Source organism: Mandrillus leucophaeus, unplaced genomic scaffold, assembly GCF_000951045.1.
Source record: "Mandrillus leucophaeus isolate KB7577 unplaced genomic scaffold, Mleu.le_1.0 Scaffold432, whole genome shotgun sequence".
In the NCBI taxonomy this organism is placed as follows: Eukaryota; Metazoa; Chordata; class Mammalia; order Primates; family Cercopithecidae; genus Mandrillus; species Mandrillus leucophaeus.
In genome coordinates, this window is record NW_012104610.1 from 1,440,795 (window position 1) to 1,467,170 (window position 26,376).

The window sequence follows — 26,376 nt, forward strand, 5'->3', positions numbered from 1 at the left end:
CTAATTTTGTATATTCAGTAGAAATGGGGTTTCACCATGTTAGCCGGGCTGATCTTGAACTCCTGACCTCTAGTGATCTGCCCACCTCGGCCATCCAAAGTGCTGGGATTACAGGTGTGAGCCACCACGCCCGGCTGGATTACCACGTTTTTAGGGAAAGAAAGTTGCATGTAATGTTTTTAACGTATTAACTTTCATAGACAAAGAATTGGGAGTGAAAAAAATTGTTTGTTCTCCAAAGCTTACAAAATGTTCCACCCAAAAAAACCCACCTTTTTTCTGACTAGAAAAGTACTTGTTAAAAAAGCCTGTGTGTGTGTGTATGTGTGTGTGTGTATCTAGAAAAATAACCAAGAAATGACATGCCATGACATTCTCTCTCCTGATGTTAAATGTTAATAGTCTGATTTTTAATTTTCCTCAGGTTTTTGTTCCATGCATGTATCAACACTTTGAGGTATATTTGCTCTAAAGCATCATTTAAGTGTAGTTTTCTGTGTTTACCAATGACTTTTCTACATACTCTTCTGTATTTTTTCTGTGTAATTATTTTTGGTTCTATATTTGTATAAAATTATAATGTATTAAAAAAAAATACACTGGGCACGGTGGCTCACACCTAGCACTTTGGGAGGCTGAGGCGGGGGAATCACCTAAAGTCAGGAGTTCGAGACCAGCCTGACAAACATGGAGAAACCCTCTCTACTAAAAATACAAAAAAAAAAAAATTAGCCAGGCATGGTGGCGCATGCCTGTAATCTCAGCTACTCAGGAGGCTGATACAGGAGAATCATTTGAACCCGGAAAGGAGAGGTTGTGGTGAGCCAAGATCGTGCCATTGTACTCAAACATGGGCAATAACAACAAAACTCCATCTCAAAAAACAAACAAACAATAAAAGCCAGATTCTTCTTAATCTATTTGACCATTGTGAGTTGTAAGAAAAAAGAAAAAGTAGTCTTAGCACAGTGGCTCACACCTGTAATCCCAGCAATTTGGGAGGCCAAGGTGGGAGGACTGCTTGACACCAGTTTGAGACCAGCCTAGGCAACATACACAAGACACCATCTCTACAAAAAAATTTTTTTTCAAGTAGCCAGGCCTGGTGGTGCATACCTGTAGTCCTAGCTACTTGGGAGGCTCATGTGGGAGGACTGCTTGAGCCCAGTAAGCCATGATCATGCCACTTTATTCTAGCCCGGGCAAAAAAGAGAGACCCTGTCTCTTAAAAAAAAAAAAAAAAAAAAACAACAACATAAAACATGGCCAGATGTGGTGGCTCACACCTCTAATTCCCAACACTTTTGGGAGGCTGAGACGGCTGGATCACTTGAGCCCACGAGTTCAACACCAGACTGAACAACATAGGAAGATCCTATCTCTACAAAAATAAAAAAATTAGCTAGCCATGGTGGCACAAGCCTATAGTTCCAGTTACGTGGGAGGCTGAGGTGGAAGGATCACTTGAGCTGTGGAGGCTGAGGCTGCAGTCACTGCATCCCAGCCTGGGAGACCTGAACTTTTAAAAACAACAAAAAAAACCCTAATTATTCAAAACCAAAACAAAATCATGAATATGTAAAATAAGAGGCATATTTATCAAAATATTTTTATGCTAACTATGAGTTATCCCTGGGAATGATCGGGGGACTCTTATTCTTCTCTGTGATGTTCTGTATTTTTCAAATTATAAAAAAGTGGACTGGCTGGGCACAGTGGCTCGGCACTATAATCCCAGCACTTTGGGAGGCCAGCCGGCAGATCACATGAGGTCAGGGTTTCAAGACCAGCCTGGCCAACATAGTGAAACCCCGCTTCTACTAAAAATACAAAATTAGCCAAGCGTGATGGCACACGCCTGTAATCCCAGCTACTCAGGAGGCTGAGGCAGGAAAATCATTTGAACCTAGGAGCCAAAGGTTGCAGTAAGCAAAGATCATGCCATTGCACTCCAGCCTGGGCGAGAGAGTAAGACTCTGTCTCAAAAACAAAAACAAACAAAGTGGACTGTATTACATCTGTAATATATTTAAATAAATAATTGTATATTGTTTCATACTTAGTTTATATCAGTATTTCATACTTAATTTCTGTTAACAAAAATAAACTCACTTGGGCATGAATGCTCCATTGGCTAGGGATGGTTCATCGTCATCCAGCCCATCAAAAAGATGTGACTTCGCTGTGCCTGTTGTTTGTAAAGCCTTTGGCCGGACTCTAGTGGCAGGGCGGGGCGTCAATTTATAATGAGTAGGTGTCGTAAGAGCCTTCTGGGCTGCTGGATTTGTTGGTTTCAATCTCTGAAAAACAAAAGCATCAAGGAAATTTTTACTTTACTTTAAATGTATTGCACTGGCCTTAAAAATCACAAGACCAGATTTCAACCCTCATCTTTGCCATTCACTTGCTCCCATAAAACAAGGATGTTAACACCTAACTTTGTACATGTTGAGTATCCCTCATCCAAAATGCTTGGGACTAGAAGTATTTTGGATTTTTTTGTATTTTGAAATATTTGCATTACACTTACCAGTTGAGTATCCCAAATGTGAAAATCCAAAATGTCCCAATGAGCATTTCCTTTGAATGTCACGTCAGTGCTCGAAGTTTTGGATTTTGGAGCATTTTGGATTTGGGATGCACTATCTGTATGTATGTGTGAATACTAACAGAACTGTCTTTATCGTTCTAGAATTGATTTGTACTCATCTTTCCAGCCCCTAATTAAAATGATTTGTCTGACATTTAAAAAAATCTAATCAAGATAATGAATCTGTTAGCCAGACAGTGGTGGTGTGCACCTGTAATCCCAGCTACTGGGGAGGCTGAGGCATGGGAATCGCTTGAACCCAGGAGGTGGAGGTTGCAGTAAGCTGAGATCACACCACTGCACTCCAGCCTGGGTGACAGAGCGAGATTCTTTCTCCAAAAAAAACCAAAGATAACGAATCTGAAAAAAGTTTTGTAAATTAAAATGTACTAATACAACATAATAATATTCTCTTCGTTCTATAGTTCATCTTGCAATTATTCTGCTTTGAAAAACAGTATGTTCATTTGATGAAAACACGGTATCAAAAAAATCCTAAGCCACAGTCATTACTTTTCAATTAAACCAAAAATCTTATGCTTCAAGAAAAACTGAGACTCTGTCATGAATTAATATTCAACTTCTGTGAAATCCAAATCGCTCTGGGAAAAAAAGGACAGATACTAGCTTGTATTTATTCATCTTTTAGTAAACATTAATAATTAAACATTAAGTCAAACTCTGGGTACCAGAAATAAAAATAAAGTTACTTCCTCTGATTACTGAGGAAACTACAAGTTAGTGGAGGACACACAACTAAATTTCAGGGTGCTTCAAATGGCATCTCTACAATATCACACAGCATCCTGAGGATGTTCTACATTTGTTTTCCTAACAGTATAAATGAGATTACATAACCACTTCAAATAACAACGTCTAGCATATCTCGCCTGTCACAATTTATTCTTCTCTTCCCAGTGCAAGCTGTTTACACTTAACAATGAATCTTTGTTATTCCCAGATTGTTGTGATCTTTCACAATTCTGTCTTTGTTTGGAATGCTTGACCTAGACTTGCCAAGTCCTACATACCCATACAAAAAAGTTAAATGTTCCTCTTCTGAAAACAAAGCCTTATCAAATTCATCCAAGCATCTATGATCTTTTCACTATTATATTTTAAATTTTATCTTAAAACTCATGTGACATAGAATTCACCATTTTAACGCATCTACTTCAATAGTTTTTAATATATTTACAAGGTTGTGCAACCATCACCACTATTTGATTCCTGAAAACTTTGATGACTTCAAAAAGAAACTCAGTTCCTCTCAATTTCTTCCCTTTTCCTTTGCAACTATGAATCTGCTTTCTTTCTCTATGGATTTGCCTATTCTGGGTATAGCATATAAATCAAATCATATGACTTTTTGTGTCTGGCTCCTTTCACTTAACATTTTCTTTCTTTTTGTTTTGAGATGGAGTTTCCCTCTTGTTGTCCGGGCTGGAGTGCAATGGTGCAATCTCGGCTCACTGCAATCTCCACCTCCCAGGTTCATGTGATTCTCCTGCCTCAGCCTCACAAGTAGCTGGGATTATGGGCATGTGCCACCATGCCTGGCTAATTTTGTATTTTTCTTTTTAGTAGAGATGGGGCTTCACCATGTTGGTCAGGCTGGTCTCGAACTCCTGACCTCAGGTGATCTGCCCACCTCAGCCTCCCAAAGTGCTGGGATTAAAGACATGAGCTACCATGCCCATCGTGCCCGGCCTTCACTTACGTTTTCAAGGTTCATTTATGTTATAACATGTATCAGTACTTTACTCCTATTTATGGCTGAATATTCCATCATATAGATATAAAACATTTTGTTTTTCCATTCGTCATTGACAGACACTCTTTTTTTTTTTTTTGAGACGGAATCTCGCTCTGTCGCCCAGGCTGGAGTACTGTGGCCGGATCTCAGCTCACTGCAAGCTCCGCCTCCCGGGTTCCCGCCATTCTCCTGCCTCAGCCTCCCGAGTAGCTGGGACTACAGGCGCCCGCCACCTCGCCCGGCTAGTTTTTTGTATTTTTAGTAGAGACGGGGTTTCACCGTGTTAGCCAGGATGGTCTCGATCTCCTGACCTCGTGATCCGCCCGTCTCGGCCTCTCAAAGTGCTGGGATTACAGGCTTGAGCCACCGCGCCCGGCCCACAGACACTCTTCTATTATCACATATACTCTACTGAACCAGTGTAAATTTAAGTGCTTGTCTGTCTGATCTTTGTCACTGGTTAGCAACCTTAATAAATTCTTGTTTATTTTCATTTTGCATCCTCAGCACTTAACAACACAATGCCTTACACATATTCAGCCACCTAAAATTAGGCTGCATAAATAATTTTCGTCTAATCATTTACATGTCACTTTAAAAGGTACTTTCATATTCTTATCTTGCTTCTCATATCTAGTTTACAGGATAAAATTTAAGAACATAGTAAGATCCCATTTCTTTTTTTTGAAACGAAGTTTTGCTCTTGTTGCCCAGGCTGGAGTGCAATGGCACAATCTTGGCTCACTGCAACCTCTGCCTCCCAGGTTCAAGCAATTATCCCGCCTCCCAAGCAGCTGTGATTACAGGTGCCCACCACCATGCCCAGATAATTTTTGCATATTTAGTGGAGACGGGGTTTCACCGTGTTGACCAGGCTGGTCTAGAACTTCTGAACTCAGGGGATCCACCCGCCTCAGACTCCCAAAGAGCTGGGATTACAGGCATGAGCCACGGCGTTGGGTAGATCCCATTTCTTAAAAAAAAAAAAACAAACCAAAAACCAAACCAAACAAAACAAAACAAAAAAACAGAAAATAAAAAGCTGAGGGATACATGTAATGATATTAGTGATTGAAAAATAGTTTCTGTATATTGAGCAATTTACTATGATCCTGGTGTGCATTATCTCATTTGGCTCTCAACATTGAACACTACTACGGTCCCCATTTTACAGAAGAAACAAATTTACGGAGGCAAAATGACTTTCTCATTTTCCAGTGTCTCACAGATGATTAGTGGTAAAACAAGGATCAAACAGACCAAAGCCTACACTTTTAACACCATGTGAGTAAAAGATCATGTTTTTACACTAGAGTTTTAAGAGATTAAACACAAAGCTATGTAAAAATCAAGAGGTTAAGATTTTGGTTATGCCACTTAAGAGCATTATGATTTGAGGAAAGTCAGCCTCTCTAAGCCTTAGTTTGCTTATTTATAAAATGACAATAGGGCTGGGCATAGTGTCTTATACCTGTAATCCCAGCATGTTGGGAGACTGAGGCAGGAGGTTTGCTTCTAGGAGTTCGACACCAGCAAGACATCATCTCAGAAAGAAAAAAACTTAAAATTGTTTTAATTAAAAATGAGAATATTAATATCTGCCTTATTTCAGGGCCTGATCTTCAGTGTAGTGGTCATTTCACTGTTACAACACTGTCCAGATACAGCAAAAATAATTTACCCCTGGCTGAGTGAAATAATGTCTTAAAAAATTAATTATGCCTAGCTTTGCTTAATCCCTTAATATATACATGCAAAAAATTACATTCTGCACATTCAGTTTCTCTTTCTTTGATACGACATTTTGCAGAAGTATCCTTAAATTTACCTCTTCCTTCTTCTTAGGGTCTGACATGGGATTCCGGAAGAGAGGAGAGTCTCCAAAAGGTGAGTATGTTAGACTATTGATGTGCTGCTGGAGAACAGCCTGCTGGGCAGCAGAAGCATTTGGATCTGTCAAAGCTTATAAAAAAAAAGAAAACAAAATTATATATAAATGCAAGGATACGACGCACTTATAACACAGAGTTCAGTATTCTTTTTGAAGAAATGGTCTTCAAAATGTTCAGATCAATGGTATCATTGGGGCAGAATGTGTGTAGAGCAAACTGTAAAGAAAATCAAGAATCAAATAAGCTAATAGGTCAAATTTAGGAAGAGGTATTTCATAAGATACAGTACTAACATAAATTCACTTACACAGTGTTCACTGTCACTACTAATCAAAGAAAGGAAAATTTAAACCCTGATGAAATATTTTATGCATACCTATCACTGAAATAGCTGCATAAAAAGCCATAGTCTTTGACTTCTAGAGACATATAGACGGGTTTGTCTAAAGGCAATAATATGACAGTATACAGGGCAAGTACTGTGTGTGTGTGCGCGCGTGTGTGCATGCGTGTGTATGTGTATGTAATTGTCTAAAGGAAATAATATGACAATATACAACAGGGCAAGTACTGTGTGTGTTTGTACGCGCGCGCACACACACACACACCCAGGCTGGAGTGTAGCGGCATGATCTTGGCTTGCTGCAACCTCTGCCTCTGGGCTCCAGTGATCCTCTAACCTCAGACTCCCGAGTAGCTGGGACTACAGGGGTGAGTCACCATGCCAACAACAGCGAATTTTCTCTGTGTGTGTGTGGGGGGCGGGGGGGCGGGTGTGGGTTTTTTTTTAAAGAGATGAGGTTTTGCTGTGTTGCCTTGGCCAGTCTTGAACTCCTGAACTTGAGCTATCTGCCCACCTTGGCCTCCCAAAATGCTGGGATTACAGGTGTCAGCCACCACACCTGGCCTCTATTTTTTAACCTCATACTTTTAATCATGAAAATTTAACTCAAGGACTTAATTAAACTAGAAAGAAAATTAAAAAAAATTCCTAAGCATTCAGTGCATATTACATATAACAGTCAAGATATGGAAACAACCTATGGATCCAACATTAATAGTTGTAGGCCGGGTGCGGTAGCTCACGTTTGTAATCCCAGCACTTTGGGAGGCCGTGGCGAGTAGATCACTTGAGGTCAGGAGTTCGAGACCAACCTGGCCAATACAGGGAAACCCCACCTCTACTAAAAACACAAAAAATTAGCTGGGCATGGGAGTGCACACCTATAATCCCAGCTGGAACCCAGGAAGTGGAGGTTGCAGTGAGCCGAGATTGCGCCACTGCACTCCAGCCTGGGTGAAAGAGCGAGACTCTGTCTCAAACAAACAAAAAAAGTTGTAAACATCAGGACACATCATCATAGGTTATGTAGTTATTAAAAATAATAATTACCTTTAAGTAAAATTTCCAGAATAAAAATATTATGTACATTAAGGCTACAGAGGAAGGCAGCACACACAAAAAAATGTGGTTTCCCCCACCCCCCAATCCAGGTGTCTTCCTGAAGAAAACAGTTAGGTTATCCTTCTAAGTTTATTATTTACATTTATTTAACATTCAAATAATATAAACTGAAAGAAAAAAGAAATCACTAAGTCTAATTTTCTCTCAAAGTATAAGAACTTTTGTTATCAATTGCAGAGAATGTAGGGAACAGACATAAGTAACAAAGAACACTATTCACGATCTACCATTGTAACAAGTAAAACAATAAGAAAAAAAGCAAAACCACTACGGTATACCCCGACTGAGGAAGAAACCTTTTTGCAAGATAAAAATCTCTTTCCAAAAATACTGCTCAAAACTCAAATCATACTAAAGTCATTTTACAGGCAAAAATGCTACCTTTTTCCCTTATAAACATTTACAAATAAAGTTACTGCCAAAATATAATACAATAATCCACAGCAAAGGAGTGACATAAAACATTCTGAAAAGTCTCACAAGGTTGTAGGGAGTGGGGAGAGGCAGTATGGAGAACAAAAGCAGTTAAAAAACAAAACAAAACAAAAAAAAACCCAAAAAAACCCAGAATGGGCTGCTATAGCTAAATTAATGAAAACGAAGTATATCCACATTAGTCAAAGGTTTCTTAAAATTGATGTATTCAATAAATACTAAAATATCATAAGTTCATGTTGATATCTAGTAAGACAGGACAAGTTTGCTCAGGATTTCAAACCAAGAGATGTCAACTTTAAGAGCACAAAGTAAATCATCTATATTGAGAAAGTTCCTAAATCCAATTTAAGACCCAAAAATAAAGAAAAGCATTTTTTTAGGGGTACACAGTACTACAGATTAACAGCATACTGTTATTTTGGGGACTATGCAAGCAGACTCAAGAAACATTTTATAGAACTGCAAACCTCACTGGTCATTTTGTTACTGGACAGGCAATTACTCACATAGGAAACTGACCTGTCTTAGTTGATCTCATCATTTAACAAATACAAATCACTCTACCTGGGTGTGCTCAAAAAAAAAAAAAAAAAAAAAAAAAAACCAAAAACTTCCTTTAACAAATCCAAACACAAGAAAGTGTATGAGTGTGTATTTGTATGAATAAATACAAATTTTGTGTTAACTGTAGTATTTAAAGACACAGGTAAGAGAGTATCTTGATAGATTAGCTAAAACAAGAAAACAAACAAGCACTACTAAGCAACTACTAGTATTGCATTCAAGCTTGGTCAAAATAATTTGAAAATTTTCCAAAGAACAAATTCTGAAAAAATTTCGAAAGAAAAGATTACAAAAAACTAAATCATAACCAAATAATTAAAGGGATTGGGAAAAGTATACAAGTCTTCTGATGAAACACAAGAATCTGATGATACTTTATCCAGAAAAATGCCAGTGGGTTACCACAAATAAATTATACTAGGGCGAGGCATGGTGGCTCACACCTATAATCCCAGCACTTTGGGAAGTTGAGGTGAGCAGATTACTTCAGGTCAGGAGTTCATGAATAGCCTCGCCAAATGGGATCTCTACTAAAAATACAAGAATTAGCCGGGCATGGTGACGCGTACCTGTAGTCCCAGCTACTCAGGAGGCTGAGGCAGGAGAATGGCGCAAACCCGGGAGGCGGAGCTTGCAGTGAGCTGAGATCCGGCCACTGCACTCCAGCCCGGGCTACAAAGCAAGACTCCGTCTCAAAAAGAAAAAAGAAAAAAAAAAAGAAATAACAGTAGAACCACTGGGTGGAAACCCTATGGAGGCAGGATTGGGTTTCTAAACAACCAGAACAGAACAACAGACTGTACCGCCTATAAGGAAGCCACCACACCTGAGGTTTTTTTAAGACAAGCTAGACTCACATAATTCTAAAGTACTTTCAACTAAGATTCCGTGGTACAAAGATGTACATTCTAAAAGTAAATACAATTACCTTTAAATGGGCAGTAATGTTAAGACACACAACTTTAATACTAACTAAATTACTGTGTCAGGAACTTTGGAAAAAGAGATGGATCATTAAAAACTAGTCAGAAAGCTATATAAGTAAAAATGGCACTATTAACAATAATTTATACTACTTCCTTCTACTAAAACCAATGAAAAATGAGAAAAAAATAAAATTAAAACGTAATTATTTTTTTGAGACGGAGTCTCGCTGTGTCACCCAGGCTGGAGTGCAGTGGCGCAATCTTGGCTCACTGCAACCTCCATCTCCCGGATAAGGCAATTCTCCTGCCTCGGCCTTGCAAGTAGCTGGGATTACAGGTGCCTGCCGCCACGCCAGGCTGATTTTTGTATTTTTAGTAGAGATGGGGTTTCACCATGTTGGCCAGTCTGGTCGAACTCGTGACCTCAGGTGATCCACCCGCCTTGGCCTCCCAAAGTGCTGGGATTACAGGCGTGAGGCACCGCGCCCAGCCTATTTTTAATGATAAAGCTAAGTATAAAGTTCACACAGAGATCAATGAAAACTCGAAGTCACCTCCTCTCTCTCCAAAGACCTTATTAAAATCTATGGCTAAAAAATATTAAAATGTATATATATAAACCCATAATGACAGAAAATGGGAAGGTGGCAAATGAACACATGAGAAAATCTGACAAATTTCTAGGGGAAAGATGTGGACAGAGGACTGATCAAGCAGGACACAGAAACCTATAGTTTAGAGTACACTCAACAGCAATTACAGTTGACCCTTGAACAACACAAGTTTGAACTGTGTTGATCCACTTACGTGTGGATTTCCTCCTCTGCCATCCCTGAGAGAGCAAGACCAACCCGTTCCTCCCCCTCATGATTTTCTTAATAATATATTCTTTCTTTAGCTTACTTTATAGTAAGAATATAGTACGTACTACATATAATATACATAATGTGTATTAACTGTTTATGCTGTCAGTAAAGCCTGGGAATCAAAGATTATTTGCAAATTTTCAACTGTGTGGGGGTCAGCACCCCTAACCCTCATATTGTCCAAGGGTCTACCAGTATGATCAAATGATGCATATCTACCTTGGAGAATCCCAGATGTCTAGGGACTTGGGAATACCAGGTTTGATGAAGTAAAATTGAAACCAGGAAGAGGAAAGAATTAATGGAAAGTCTAAGCCAGACACGGTGGCTCACACCTGTAATCCCAGCAAATTGGGAGGCTGAGGCGAGAGGATTGCTGGAGGTCAGGAGTTCAAGACCAGCGTAGCTAATATGGTGAAACCCAATCTCTACTGAAAATACAAAAAATAGCCAGGTGTGGTGACATGGGCCTGCAATCCCAGCTACTCAGGAGGCTGAGGAAACAGAATCAATTGAACCTGGGAGGCGAAGGTTACAGTGAGCCAAGATCGAGATCACACCACTACACTCCAGTCTGGGACAGAGAGCAAGACTCTGTCTCAAAAAAAAAAAGATAAATGAAGTTTATATAGAAAACTACATATTGCCATCCTCCTAATCACTGGTGCTCAATACACAGGTCAAAGTATGCCTCTCTCTAAGTAAACACACAAAAAGGAGAAGGGCAACTACTGTGGTTACTGATACCATCCCAGAGCTAAGAATTTGACATTCTAACATTTAGAGGACCCTGTGTCTGATCATAGTTGGTTTCTAGGTTACTCACTCTAAAGTAAAACCTACTGGTAAACGAGCCCTACTCACATACAAAAAGTTGCCAGTGAGCTTTTAAATATAAATACATATATATATAAAATATATATATATATTTTTTTGTAGACAGAGTTTCACACTGTCACCCAGGCTGGAGTGTAGTGGCATGATGTCAGCTTAGTGCAACTTCCGCCTCCCAGGTTCAAGTGATTCTCCCGCCTCAGCCTCCAGAGCAGCTGAGATTACATGCATGTGCCACCATGCCCAGCCAGTTTTTCTATTTGTGGTTGACATGGGGTTTTACCATGTTGGCCGGCTGGTCTCAAACGCTTGACCTCAAGCAATCCGCCCACCTCAGCCTCCCAAAGTGCTGGGATTACAGTCATGAGCCACCGTGTCCAGCCTATTTTTAATCTTAAATAGGAATGAAAAGGACTACCAAGCATTAAAGATTGGTGGCAGGCACCTGTAATCCCAGCTACTCAGGAAGCTGAGGCAGGAGAATTGCTTGAATCTGGGAGGCAGAGGTTGCAGTGAGCCGAGATTATACAACTGCACTCCAGCCTAGGGGACAGAGACTCTGTCTCCAAAAAAAAAAAAAGATAAGAAAACAAATAAGGGTAATAAAAGCAAAGGGAAGGGTACTAATATCCTCATTTGACAAAGAAGACTCAAGAAACACTAGCACCTTGTTGACAGAATAAGAAAAACATGTAAGTATGTAGCTTAAATTTGCAAAGGTGTCTCAAAACGTGACACATGTATCACGACAGTATGGGAGATAATTTAGTGGTACAGAAACAGCTATCTATTCTATTTATCTCAGTTACTCTATTTATGCCAGGTGACAACCAGTTTTTCACTTCCTGTAGAACATCATTTTCTTTTCCTTTTTCTTTTTGTTGAGACGGACTCCCACTCTATCATGCAGGCTGGAATGTAGTGGCGCGATCTCGGCTCACTGCAACCTCCACCTCCCGGGTTCAAGCGATTCTCCTGTCTCAGCCTCCTGAGTATCTGGGATTACAGGCAGGCACCACCATGCCCGGTTGATTTTTGAATTTTTAGTAGATACGAGGTTTCACCATGTTGGCCAGGCTGGTCTCAAACTCCTGACCCCGTGATCCACCCACCTCGGCCTCCCGAAGTGTTGGGATTACAGGCGTGAGCCACCGTGTCTGACCCATAATTTTCCTTAAAAAGCTATTTAAATTAAAAAGTAAGTTAGGCCGGGCGCGGTGGCTCAAGCCTGTAATCCCAGCACTTTGGGAGGCCAAGACGGGCGGATCACGAGGTCAGGAGATCGAGACCATCCTGGCTAACATGGTGAAACCCCGTCTCTACTAAAAAAAAAAAAAAATTAGCCGGGCACGGTGGCAGGCGCCTGTAGTCCCAGCTACTCGGGAGGCTAAAGCAGGAGAATGGCACAAACCCGGGAGGCGGAGCTTGCAGTGAGCTGAGATCCGGCCACTGCACTCCAGCCCGGGCGACAGAGCGAGATTCCGTCTCAAAAAAAAAAAAAAAAAAAAAGTAAGTTAATTTCAGCCAGGCGCAGTGACTCATGCCTGTAATCCCAGCACTTTGGGAGGCCGAGGTGGGCAGATCACGCGGTCAGGAGATCGAGACCATCCTGGCTAACATGGTGAAATCCCGTCTCTATTAAAAATACAAAAAAATTAGCCGGGCATGGTGGCGGGCGCCTGTAGTCCCAGCTACTCAAGAGGCTGAGGCAGGAGAATGGCGTGAATCCAGGAGATGGAGCTTGCAGTGAGCCAAGATCGAGCCACTGCATTCCAGCCTGGGCGACAGAGCAAAACGCCATCTCAAAAAAAAAAAGTAAGTTAATTTCCTTAAGTTCAAAATAAATAATAAAGTGGTAAGTGGACACTTCCAAAGTTCGGAAGGAGTATTCAAATGAATGAAGTATGAAAAACACCTCAGGCTGGGCGCGGTGGCTTACACCTGTAATCCTAGCACATTGGGAAGCCAAGGTGGGTGAATCACGAGGTCAGGAATTCGAGGCCAGCCTGGCCAACACGGTGAAACCCCGTATCTGCTCAAGATACAAAAAAAAAATTAGCTGGGCGTGGTGGTGTGCACCTGTAATCCCAGCTACTTGGGAAGCTGAGGCAGAAGAATCGCTTGAACCCAGGAGGTGGAGGTTGCAGTGAGCTGAGATCACGCCATTGCACTCTAGCTTGGGCAACAGTGCAAGATTCCTTTTCAAAAAAATAAAAGAAAGAAAAACACTTCAATAGATAAAACTAAATTTAGGAAATATAGTAAATTTAGTAAACATAATTATATTGGAAGAAGTAAATAAAGCAGAGGTGATACATGAGCTAAATTCTCATTTACCATAACAGGTTAAATTTACTTAGATTTAATAAACCAAAACACAGCAATATAAGCACATTTAGAGATATTAATTAAATTATATATCAGATGAATTAAAAAGAGCTAACAAAGTGGTTTCTTTGAGAGAGGAGGCCTAGGAGCAGGGAAAGCAGAGTAGGCCAGGATCTATTAATAAGCCCTTCTTTATTACACAATTGTTTAATGACATGCATGTATGTAATGCCTTGCTAGGAATGGGACAGGGTAGGATGGAAAATCAGGTCAGCAAGTATTAGCAAAAAATTAAGAAAAGCCTTCTAAAGTGACTGACACTTACCTACTGGGGCCTGGGGGGCTCCAAAGCCCAAAGTGGCTGTCGTAGTATTAAATCCAGGGGCCCCAAAGGCTCCTGTACCAAGAGGCCCTCCAATCTTAGGTTGGTTGTTCCCAAACAAAGATGCCTGTCCAGCACCAAGAGCTACGGAGACAAGAGGAAAGAAAAAAGCACCACAGAAGATTCTTTCAGTGTTGTGCCAGAGGTCAGTTACTTAAAAATACAATACATTTGGAAACTTCATAATGACCACTCATTTCAACAAAGGGGTGAATATGGTAAGTGCTACTTCAGGTCAAGCACTGGGTCAGTACGCTATACACATCACAGGTAAAATACTAAAATCTCTCTGTGCTTCAGTTTCCTCAACTATAACATGAAGTAACATATAGCTTAGACATTTATCATAAAATTAAAATGAATAAACATTCATAAAGCATTTAGAAGAGATCAGGTACATACTATATGCTCATCAAAATTAGCTGGTATGTCTGATGTAGAAACTATTATTCCCATTTAACAGAGGAGAAAACTTAGGGTTTAGTAATTAGCATGATGCCACAATGTTATAAATGATAGAAATGGGGTTCAAACCTAGGTGTACTTGACAACCAGGCCTCTTAACTGCCTCTCTACAGCAGAACAGATTTCCAAAGAATTTTTAAAAATTATTCTTAAAATTCAATACTTGCAAATCAAAATACTCAACACAATCATGTCATCTTTCTTAGAGACTGAACTATAGAAAAACTAAATCCAACATATTGTCTTTCACTAATACAATGTAACACTTTCAATTTTACCATCTCATGAAAACTGCTTTATCCAGACAAACTTGTTTTACAAAAAGCTCAATATCTCCTAGTGAGGTTACTAAACAGACTCAAATTTCAGCACGAACCAGAGTGGCTGGACTAAGAACTCATTTTCATCAGAGGGAACCCATTGCAGAAACTTGTATTGCTGAATTTTGCTTAGGGAATCCTTGTTGTCAGCGGTGATTTTAGAAGTGTAAAATAGGGGAGAATATGGTGAATACAAGTTACTGGCATTATCAAAAAAAAAAAAAATCCATTCAATTTCCCAACATGTTTCCCCAAAATTATTGGCAATTTATAAGATTTAAGGTTCCTTTAAAAAAAAAAGAGAGAAAGAGACCGGATCTCATTATGTCACCCAGGCTGAGCCCTGGGCGCAAGTAATCCTCCCACCTCAGCCTCCAGAGTAGCTGGGACTACAGGCATGCATCACTAGGCATGGCTTCTGAAGTTCTTTTTAACATATCAACTGCACCTTGAAACAAGTATCACTTACCAGGAAAATCACTTTAAAGATATAATACTTGCAGGTCAAAAATATTGTATGGGAACTGCTTTGAGATCACAATCAAAAAAGAACAGGAAGTTTATACCAAGACAATGCACACAATATAAATCAGTAAGGATGACTACTGAACAAATTACTCTGACTGTCCAACCTCATTAAAAATAAGACAACAGGGCCGGGCGCAGTGCCTCACACCTGTAATCCCACACTTTGGGAGGCCGAGAAAGGTGGATCACCTGAAGTCAAGAGTTCAAGACCAGCCTGACCAACATGGAGAAACCCCGTCTCTACTAAAAATACAAAAATTAGCTGGGTGTGGCAGCGCATGCCTGTAATCCCAACTACTTGGGAGGCTGAGGCAGGAGAATCACTTGAACCCAGCAGGCGGAGGTTGTGGTGAGCTGAGATCACACCATTGCCCTCCAGCCTGGGCAACAAGAGTGAAACTTAGTCTCAAAAAAAAAAAAAAAAAAAAAAGACAACATTGTAGCAATAACAATATTAAAGTTCTAAACCATTAGTAATTAACGTAAGCTCCAAGAAATACTAAAATTATATTTCTTCATCAAAGGAAATAGTTTACAGCACCAATTACAGAATTTTTTATTTTCTGGTAGTCTAATACCTCCTTGCCTCCAAACAAAAAGGTAAAACTCAAATATATAAAATAGATGAAAAATTCTACTCTAAATGTGTATTGCCCTCACCTTTACAGCATCCCTGGATGATGACCGATGAATCAGTCTAAAATCACTGTACTGTATTTCAATAATCCACAGAAGAATAAAAAAAGGCACTGTGGGCCGGGCGCGGTGGCTCACGCCTGTAATCCTAGCACTTTGGGAAGCCAAGGAGGGCAGATCACCTAAGGTCAGGAGTTCGAGACCAGCTTGACAAACATGGAGAAACCCTGTCTCTTCTAAAAATACAAAATTAGCTGGGCGTGGCGGCACATGCCTATAATCCCATCTACTCGGGAAGGCTGAAGCAGGAGAATCGCTTGAACCCAGGAGGTGGAGGTTGCAGTGAGCTGAGATCACGCCATTGCACTCCAGCCTGGGCAACAAGAGCAAAACTCCATCTCAAAAAACAACAACAACAACAAAAAAAACAAGGCACTGTGAGGTTTGGGTTGTCTGTAAAGGAATTATCATAAAATGACTACTGACTATTGCAATTTATCAATGGAAAAATAGGTATTTTTATCCAGATTTGCCTTGTTTTATGCACAAACGGCTTTTTGTTTAATGAAAGAACTAATGGTCCAGAATATGAGAGACATTCTGAGTGCGATGTTGTGTGATATAATAAAGTTTTGGTAATTCGTCAAGATAGGAAAAATGTGCTATATTTATGATTAGCTGTAGCAGTTATAAAGAAGCAATATGGGGGGCAAAATGGTAATAGCGGCCTTAGAAACTCCACAGAAAATCAAGAAAAAATTGAAAATGGTTATTTTCCTTTTGAGACATTCCAAAATTGTTAGAATTTATTAAATTGATCTGAGGCATCTATTAGCACCAGAAAGATTTTTCTATGTGTCTCTTAGTATTACAATCAACCTTACTATATGTAGCCATTACTTCAAGGAAAATCTGTAGAACGAAGGTTTACTATTATTAATAAGTAACCAAGGCAATGGTGTGCAATTGATAGTGCTAATGATAGTTAATATCACTATAAAACAAGAAATGATTATGTCCATGAATTAATGGATGTTTCTTAGTCTGAACACATAGTGCAGGAGAAAATCACATGCCAAGGGACAGTATAAAACCTTTTATACTAAGATTGGTTTCTTAAATCTAAGCATACAAAAAAATCTTGTGTATCTGTACATTTAACATTTGTATATCACAACTAATCATTAAGTACCCAAATGCCCATGTTACAGGAGGCTTGAGTTTGAATCTCCATCACTGAAAATAAGAAGTTGCAGAGAAACACCCATTTAGCTAATGCCTCCCAAAAATACAGCTGAAAGCTACAGCGCTAGTCTACCTGTTAAACAATGAAATGCAGAGTTCAGGAATGTGGGTGTTTGTTAAACCATGAAATGCAGAGTTCAGGAATGTGGGTGTTTATATGCAAGTCTCAGGAAATGTTCCTCTCAAAGCCAAGGGCCTGCTTTAGCAGATGTGATAATTAGGGAATTGCAACAGTGTGTGTGCCTGGTGACTCACAATTCTCATTTCCCTACATGATACACTGCTGCTAAGGTTGTGGGTGTAAAATTCTTAATTGATTGTATCCATCTTTTAGTTTATAGGAGAGGCATGTATAAGGAATATACAACAGCGACACAAATGCAGTTTGTTTGTTGTGAGAGAGAACTGTCGGAGGAAAACAGAGTATATTAAAATAAAATGTTAGGATATTACATTATTGTGGAATAAGAGACAAAAGCATCAGAAAAGGAATTACAAAGTCTTGGAATATGGGGGAAGACATTGCTAATCAAAACCTACAAGATTCAGGAGCCAAAGAGAAAGTAATTCTGATCACATAAAAATAAAAGTTGTGGCTGGGTGCAGTGGCTCATGACTGTAATCCCAGTACTTTGGGAGGCTGAAGCAGGGGTATCACGAGGTCAAGAGTTCCAGACTAGCCTGGCCAAAATGGTGAAACTCCATTTCTACTAAAAATACAAAAATTAGGCTGAGGTAGAAGAATTGCTTGAATCCGGGAGGCAGAGGTTGCGGTGAGCCGAGATCACGCCACTGCACTCCAGCCTAGGCAAGAGCAAGAGTCCATCTTGGAAAAAAATAAAATAAAACTTGCGGTGGGCAGGGGGGGAGGGATAGCATTAGGAGATACACCTAATGTAAATGACGAGTTAATGGGTGCAGCACACCAACATGGCACATGTATACATATATAACAAACCTGCACATTGTGCACATGTAACCTAGAACATAAAGTATAATAATTAAAACAAAAAAAAAAATCACAAAACAACTTGTGGCCCAGTGCAGTGGCTCAAACCTCTAAACCCAGCACTCTGGGAGGCTGAGGCAGGTGGATCACCTGAGGTCAGTAGTTCAAGACTAGCCTGGCCAACATGGTGAAATTCCGTCTCTACTAAAATTACAAAAAATATTTTAAAAAAAGAAAAGCCTTCGTTAATTCGAATTTGAGCAAAAAAGAAAAGAAAAGCCTTCCTTAATTTGTCCGTACCAAAGCTATTTTTTCCTACAGGGTTGGAAGAAAACATGTGATTTCAAATGATACATTCTGCATATGTTTAGGGATCACACGGTACAACGAAATGAGAGCTTTTAAGTTTTAATTTCTTGCAAAATTTATGTGGCAGAAGTTGGATAAGTTGAAAAGCTCAAATGAAATTCTTTCTGGGGTATAATGGGGAATTTTCATTAAAAAAAAAAAAAACACCTATTATATAACCAAAAAGAGTTAATATCCACGATACGTAAAGCATCCTTAAAAATAAATTAAGAGGCCAGGCACGGTGGCTCACGCCTGTAATCCCAGCACTTTGGGAAGCCGAGGCTGGTGGATCACTTGAGGCCAGGAGTTCGAGACCAGCCTGATCAACATGGTGAAATCTCATCTCTAACTAAAAAAATGCAAAATGAGCCGGGTGCAGTGGCGCATGCCTATAATCCCAGCTACTTAGGAGGCTGAGGCAGGAGAATCACTTGAACCTGGGAGGTGGAGGTTGCTGTGAGCTGAGATCACACCACTGTACTCCAGCCTGGGCAACAAGAGAAACTCAGTCTCAAAATAAATAAATAAATAAATAAATAAACAAATAAATAAAATGTAAATTAACAAGAATCTCAAGTTAGGAGTAGGTGCAGAAAAAAAGAAACAGTAATTCAACACTTTGAACAGAAAACTGACTCAAATGGTAAATAAAAAAACAAAGATATTCACCTTTGCCAGTAATCAGTGAAGTACAAATTGGAATTCACCAATTTCTACTATCATGTATGCAAAGACAAAAAAGCCCAACAATATGGAAAATACAGAAACATGGACATTTTATATAATGTGAGCAACACAAACTGGTATTATTTTTGAAAGGCAAATTAGTAAATCCAACCAAAATCTGAAATATGCATATCTTCCAACACTGCAATTCCAAGTTGATGTAGCAATCCTACAATAAACTAACACATGGAAAATTATGTAACAAAAAATCTTCACTGAGGGCTTTGCCAACATTATCAAGTAACTCAAATGTCCATCAATAGATGAAATGTTAAATAAGTAAAGGTATATGTATGATGTGTGTAAATTGTGTGTTTTTAATGGAATACTAAAAAATTTTGGGGGGAATGAGAAAAAAGTCTCATTCCCATCAACCTGTGTGGAGAGCAGTGGAATGATCACTGCTCACTGCAGTCTTGACTTCCAAAGCTCGGGTGATTCTCCCACCTCAGCCTCCCGAGTAGCTCGGACTACAGGGACAAGCCACCAAGCCCAGCTAACTTTTTGCATTTTTAGTACAGACAGGGTCTCCCTATGTTACCCAAGCAATCCGCCCACCTCAGTCTCCCAAAGACCTGGGATTACAAGCATGAGCTACCTCATCCAGCTCTAAATAGGGTTTTTAAAAATGAGATTGATCTGTATGTACTGACCAAAAGAAAAACTGGTATTATGTGAAATGAAAATACAAGTCACAGAACACTATGTAAGACAGTGCTTTCAAACATTTTCGACTACAGCACATGCTATGAGAAACACTGAGATCCAAAACACATAAACACAAACACAACTGAAACAAAGTTTCATAAAAGAATATTAACCTTAATATTTCAAATGATTTTTTTTTTTTTAAAGACAGAGTCTCATTCTGTTACCCAGGCTGGGGTACAGTGGTACGATTATAACCCACTGCAGCATCTACCTCCCAGGCTCAAGTGATCCTCCCACAGCATATCTCATTCAGCTGCTTGAGTAGCTAGGACTACAGGCACATGTCACCATGCATATCTATTTTATTTATTTATTTATTTTTATAGTATCTTACTATGTTGCTCAAGATGATGTTAAACTCCTGACCTCAAGCAATCCTGCCTAGGCCTCCCAAAGTGCTGGGATTACAAGCATAACCCATTAGGCCCAGCCTACTGATTTTTAATTCTACTTCATTTTCTTAAAATGCTGATTGCAGGCAACTATATTAATTATAACCAACTCATGCATCTCAGCCTTTGGCTTAAAAGTCACTCATACAGGGTATAGTTTCCATTTAAAAATATAATCCTAGGCTGGGCACGGTGGCTCACACCCGTAATCCTAACACTTTGGGAGGCCAAGGCAGGGGGATCACCTGAGGTCGGGAGTTTGAGACCAGCCTGACCAACATGGAGAAACCCCGTCTCTACTAAAAATACAAAATTAGCTGGGCATGGGGGCGCATGCCTGTAATCCCAGCTACTCGGGAGGCTGAGGCAGGAGAATCGCTTGAACCCGGGAGGCGGAGGTTGTGGTGAGCCAAGATCGCACCACTGCACTCCAGCCTGGGGAACAAGAGCGAAACTCCATCTCAAAAAACAAACAAGAATATAATCCTAACCCCTAAATATAAGACATGTATGTATAGACGTGTGTGTGTGTGTAAACATGTCCGAAAAATGCACAGAAAGGAGTCTGACAAGATACATGCCCAACAAACCTCATCACTTCACAGTTGAAAAAGACGGGGCTTTTCATGAAACTTCTGAATTGTTAAAAACTTTTTACCAGCACTTACATCTTTTATCTTAAGCAGGGAGCATTGACTCATGCCTGTATTCCCAGCACTTTAAGAGCTCAAGGCAGGAGGATGGCTTCAGCCCAGGGGTTCGAGACCAGACTGGGCAAAACAGGCCAACGTCATCTCTCCAAAATATTAAAAAATTAGCCGAGCATGGTGGCTTGCATCTGTTGTCCCAATTACTAGGGAGGCTGAGGTGGCAGGATGGTTTGAGTCCGGGAGGTAGAGGCTGCAATGAGCTGTGATCATGCCAATGCACTCCAGCCTGGGCAACAGAGCAAGAACCTGTCTCAAAACAAAACACCTTTTATCTTAAAAAGAAAACTGAAGGCTGGGCGCAGTGGCTCATGCCTGTAATCCCAGCACTGAAGGAGGCTGAAGCAGGAGGATCACGAACTCAGGAGTTCAAGACCAGCCTGGCCAACACAGTGAAACCCTGTCCCTACTAAAAACACAAAAATTAGCTGGGCGTGGTGGCATGCAACAGTAGTCCCCGCTATTTGGGAGGTGGAGGTTGCAGTGAGCCGGGATTACGCCACTGCACTCCAGCCTGGGGGATGGAGCAAGACTCCATCTGGAAAAAAAAAAAAAAAGGAAAATTGAAAAAAATAAAAATAAAAACCACAAAAGCAACTCATAGTATAAAATGAGGTTCCATTAAGAAGGAAATGACAGCCAGGCACAGTGGCTTGCACCTGTAAATCCCAGCACTTTGGAGGCCGAGGAGGGAGGACCACCTGAGGTCAGGAGTTCAAGAGCAGCCTGACCAACATAGTGAAACCCCGTCTCTACTAAAAATACAATGATTAGCGAAGCATGGTGGTGTACACCTGTAATCCCAGCTACTAGGAAGGCTGAGGGAGGAGAATTGCTTCAACCTGGGAGGCAGAGATTGCAGTGAGCTGCGACTGCACCACTGCACTCCAGCCTGAACTACAGAGCAAGACTCCGTCTCCAAAACAAAAAACAAAAAACAAACAAACAAAAAAGAAGGAAATGACAGATGAATGCTCAGATGATAGAAGGGAAAAAAACAGATTAACTGGACAGTGGAAGCAGAGACTATGGAAATGGTTTAACACTAACTGACCACACCTGCAGGCAAATGAACTGAAAAAGTAGGCTAAACTCTGTTTAAACAACCTCGTTTTACTGTACATGCGAAAACATTTTATATCTTATGACCATCATCGCCCTCCAACTGTTTAAAAACAACTAGGCAGGTAGAAGGGTTGGTATCTTCAAAGGCACTGAAATATAGTTGTTAACAGTAGGAATCAGGGAAAAGGGGTGACACTGGTCTATATGACAATCGAACTAAATGAAATTCTCCTTGCAAAGGAGAATTACATCAGCATGTGCTCTTATTGCTCTGCCTTTCTATTAGGGCTTACTTTGATAAACAGTTTAAGGCCTCAAATCCCTGTTACAAAAGTAACATGGGGAAACTGAAAGTTAATGTCCTCATGATAATTCTCATATTGAACACTAACAATCTCAAATAGACAGGACTATCAGAGGATACTTTGTAGAAAAGGGAGCATACAGCTTCTAAGACAAATGTGCCAATATTTTAAAGCCTGGTAAAGCATAACTGCTGGGAATGTTTTATAAACCCAACTAGAAAAACGAAAAGGTAGACTTCTTAATTCCAGTAATATAATCAAATAGATCTCTCATGTTCCAGAAACTAGAAAGTCAAGTTGTGTCACTTCCTAGATCTCATGGTAGCAGTTTCTTACCTGTTCCAAATCCTGCACCAAGCCCAGTTCCAAGAGTCCCAGGTGCTGGTTTACTTCCAAAAATACTATTCCCACTGGTATTTGTGCCGAAACCTAGGAAAACAAAAGAATGAGTGGACTGTACTTTTAATATAACTCTCAATTTCCTCTATAAGGGTGTTTAACACAAAGCAGTCTGACTCTAAGTTGTGAACCTTTCAGTTAATATTTAGGACTCCTAACTTGTAGGATAACTTTAAAAAAACATTTTCACATATGCTAACAAGTCTTCATATTTACTTAATTACATTTCAGCCTTGAAATATCAATTCAGAGGCCAGGCGTGGTGGCTCACGCCTGCAATCCCCCACTACTTTGGGAGGCCGAGGCAGAAGGATCACCTGAAGTCAGGAGTTCAAGAGGAGCCTGGCCAACATGGTGAAACCCCGTCTCTACAAAAATACAAAAAAAATTGGCCAGGCATGATGGTGGGTGCCTGTAATCCCAGCTACTCAGGAGGCTGACGTGGGAAAATCGTTTGAACCCAGGAGAGAGAGGTTGCGGTGAGCCTAGATCGCGCCACTGCACTCCAGCCTGGGCGACAGAGCAGGACTCTGTCTCAAAAACAAATAAAAATAAGTAAATAAAATAAAGAAGTATCAATTCAATACAGGATAATATCAATATTCAAGCAAAGTGAATGTGTTTGAGCTTTGGGAACATTGCCTTTGTGAGGCCCAAAGCTTTCAATGCATGATTCAGGTTTATTTAGAAGAAAAATTCACTCCTCCTAAGTTGTACTAAAAAAATAAAACAATTGGCCAGGCGTGCTGGCTCACACCTGTAACCCCAACACTTTGGGAGGCCAAGGTGGGCGGATCATGAGGTCAGGAGTTCGAGAACAGCCTGGGGAACATGGTGAAAACCCGTCTCTACAAAAAATACAAAATTAGCCAGGCATGGTGGCGCATGCCTATAATCCCAGCTACTTGGGAGGCTGAGGCAGGAGAATCACTTGAACCCGGGAGACAGCAGTTGCAGTGAGCCAAGATCGCGCCACTGCACTCCAGCTTGGATAGAGTAAGACTCTGTTTCAAAAAAAAATGCAATACAATAAAATAAAAATAAAACAATCAACAAAGACACTTTAACTGAACCTAAAGGTCCTTGCTAACAAAAAAATTACCTACAAAACTCTCTATAGTAGCTTTTATTTTGAACAGACGAACCAGGCCTGGATAGTAAGGTGTAACTGATTACACATGAGAAGTCTCCTTCACTATGAGCCACCATTTAGACGAAATCCTATAATTCCCCTTTAAAATCCACAGGTGTCAGCCGGGCACGGTGGCTGGCAACTGTAATCCCAGCACTTTGGGAGGCCAAGGTGGGCAGGTCACTGGAGGTTACAAGTTCAAGACCAGTCTGGCCAACATGGAGAAACCCCATCTCTACTAAAAATACACAAATTAGCTGGCATGGTGGTGCACACCCAGAATCCTAACTACTTGGGAGGCTGAAGCAGGACAATCACTTGAATCCAGGAGGCAGAGGCTGCAGTAAGTCGAGATCACACCATTGCACTCCAGCCTAGGTGACATAGCGAGACACTAGCTCAAAAAAAAAAAAAAAAAAAGAAAAAAACAAAAAACCATAGGTGTCAAACAAAGATCCTATTCTGTACTGCTGCCATTACTTTTCTTTTGTTCACCTATGTTCACAAAGTTTCATTATTCCTTTTGGAACTAAATAGCAACGAAACAATTAATGAATATGTCATTAATTTCTAGTAAGAGAAAAAAATAACTAGTCAGAAAACCCTGTTTGTAAAATATATGAAGTCATTTAAAAGTCATAAAGTACTGGGCACGATGGCTCACACCTGTAATCCCAACACGTTGGGAGGCAGAGGCAGGTAGATTATTTGAGGTCAGGAGTTTAAGACCAGCCTGGCCAACATGTGAAACCTCTTCTTTACTACCACAAAAAAAAAAAAAGCTGGCTGTGGTGGTGCACGCTTGTAATTCCAGCGACTTGGGAGGCTGAGGCAGGAAGATCGCTTGAACCAAGGAGACAGAGGGTTGCAGTGAGCTGAGATCACACCACTGCACTCCAGCCTGGGCAATGGAGCAAGACTCCGTCTCCAAAAGAAAAAAAAAATCATGGACTGAAACCAGTCCAAAAAGATAACAAACACAGTAAAGAGACTATTTTGGAACAGACGAAAAAGTATCACTAATATCATAGTTTGTCGTGTCAGTACTTGGATTATTATCTCAACGAAAAAAAAAATCAAGAAAAAAGCTGAAGAATGTAAAAGTTCAAAAACAATAGTATTTCATGTCATTTTAAAATCCAAGCAAATAGGCCGGGCACAGTGACTCACACCTGTAATCCCATCACTTTGGGAGGCCTAGGCGGGTGGATCACAAGGTCAGGAGTTCAAGACCAGCCTGGCCAAGATGGTGAAATCCCGTATCTACCAAAAATACAAAAATTAGCAGGGCGTGGTGGCAGGTGCCTATAATCCCAGCTACTCGGGAGACTAAGGCAGAGAATTGCTTGAATCCGGGAGGTGATGGTTGCAGTGAGCCAAAATCATGCCACTGCACTCCAGCCTGGGTGACAGAGAGAGAATCCATCTCAAAAAAAAAATAAATACATAAAATAAAATCCAAACAAGTAAATTGACTTAATTGCTATATATTTGACTCAGACATTCATTGAATCTCTTTTTGAATTGTTCTAATAGCTATGCCACAAAAATGGAGTGCTGCTTACTCAAATATCATCAATTTTCCCTGATGAAAAAATAGAAAATGTACTTGGAGACTTTTCTTTTGAATAAAAATTTAATCAAAAGGGATCTTACAGCCCCATAAGTAGCAGAAAACAAGATACTCGTGAACTACCTCAAACCCACAGGAGGGAAATAAATCCCAACTTACACTGTTTATACCACACATTTCCTCCGATTCTCACGGACAAGTTTATTGACTTGTAAAATTCAATTTTAAAAATAACAATTAAAAAGACAATTCAAATTCAGCACACAAGTTAGTAAGGCAACTCAGATAAAGATGACACCTTTCATTTTCCTATCACTGAACACGACTGTAAATATATTCACACACCAAAAAAAAAAAAAGAACTCTAAGCAAATCAGAAATCTGCAACCATAGATTAACATCATATATATCTTAAAAAAAAATTTTATCGGCCAGGCACAGTGGCTCACGCCTGTAATCCCAGCACTTTGTAAGGTCAAGGCAGGCGGATCACCAGAGCTCAGGACTTTGAGGCCAGCCTGGGTGACATGGTAAATCCTGTCTCTATAAAAATACAAATATTAGCCAGATGTAGTAGCACATGCCTGTAGTCCCAGCTACTCAGGAGGCTGAGGTGGGAGGATCACTTGAGCCCAGGAGGCGGAGGTTGCAGTGAGCTGAGATCACACCAGTACACTCTAGCCTAGGAGACAGAGTGAGAGAAGAGAGAAGAGAAGAGAGAAGAGAGGAGAAAGAAGAGAAGGAAAGAAAAGAAAAAAAAGGAAGGAAAGAAAGAAAGGAAAGAAAGGGAAGGAAGGAAGGAAGGAAGGAAGGAAGGAAGGAAGGAAGGAA

General features: G+C 40.3%; 1 protein-coding gene across 2 annotated transcripts in view; it reads right to left on the minus strand.

The window, feature by feature from the left end:
* NUP98 (nucleoporin 98kDa) overlaps positions 1-26,376 on the minus strand; it is a 138,305-nt gene that overhangs the window by 83,394 nt on the left and 28,535 nt on the right. For both annotated transcript variants that reach the window (XM_011993708.1, XM_011993709.1), the window contains exons 10-13: positions 22,778-22,870; positions 13,985-14,125; positions 6,175-6,308; positions 2,113-2,300 (exon numbers count right to left, since the gene is read on the minus strand). In XM_011993708.1, the coding sequence (XP_011849098.1) occupies positions 2,113-2,300; positions 6,175-6,308; positions 13,985-14,125; positions 22,778-22,870 (556 nt within the window). The remainder of the gene's footprint in view (positions 1-2,112; positions 2,301-6,174; positions 6,309-13,984; positions 14,126-22,777; positions 22,871-26,376) is intronic.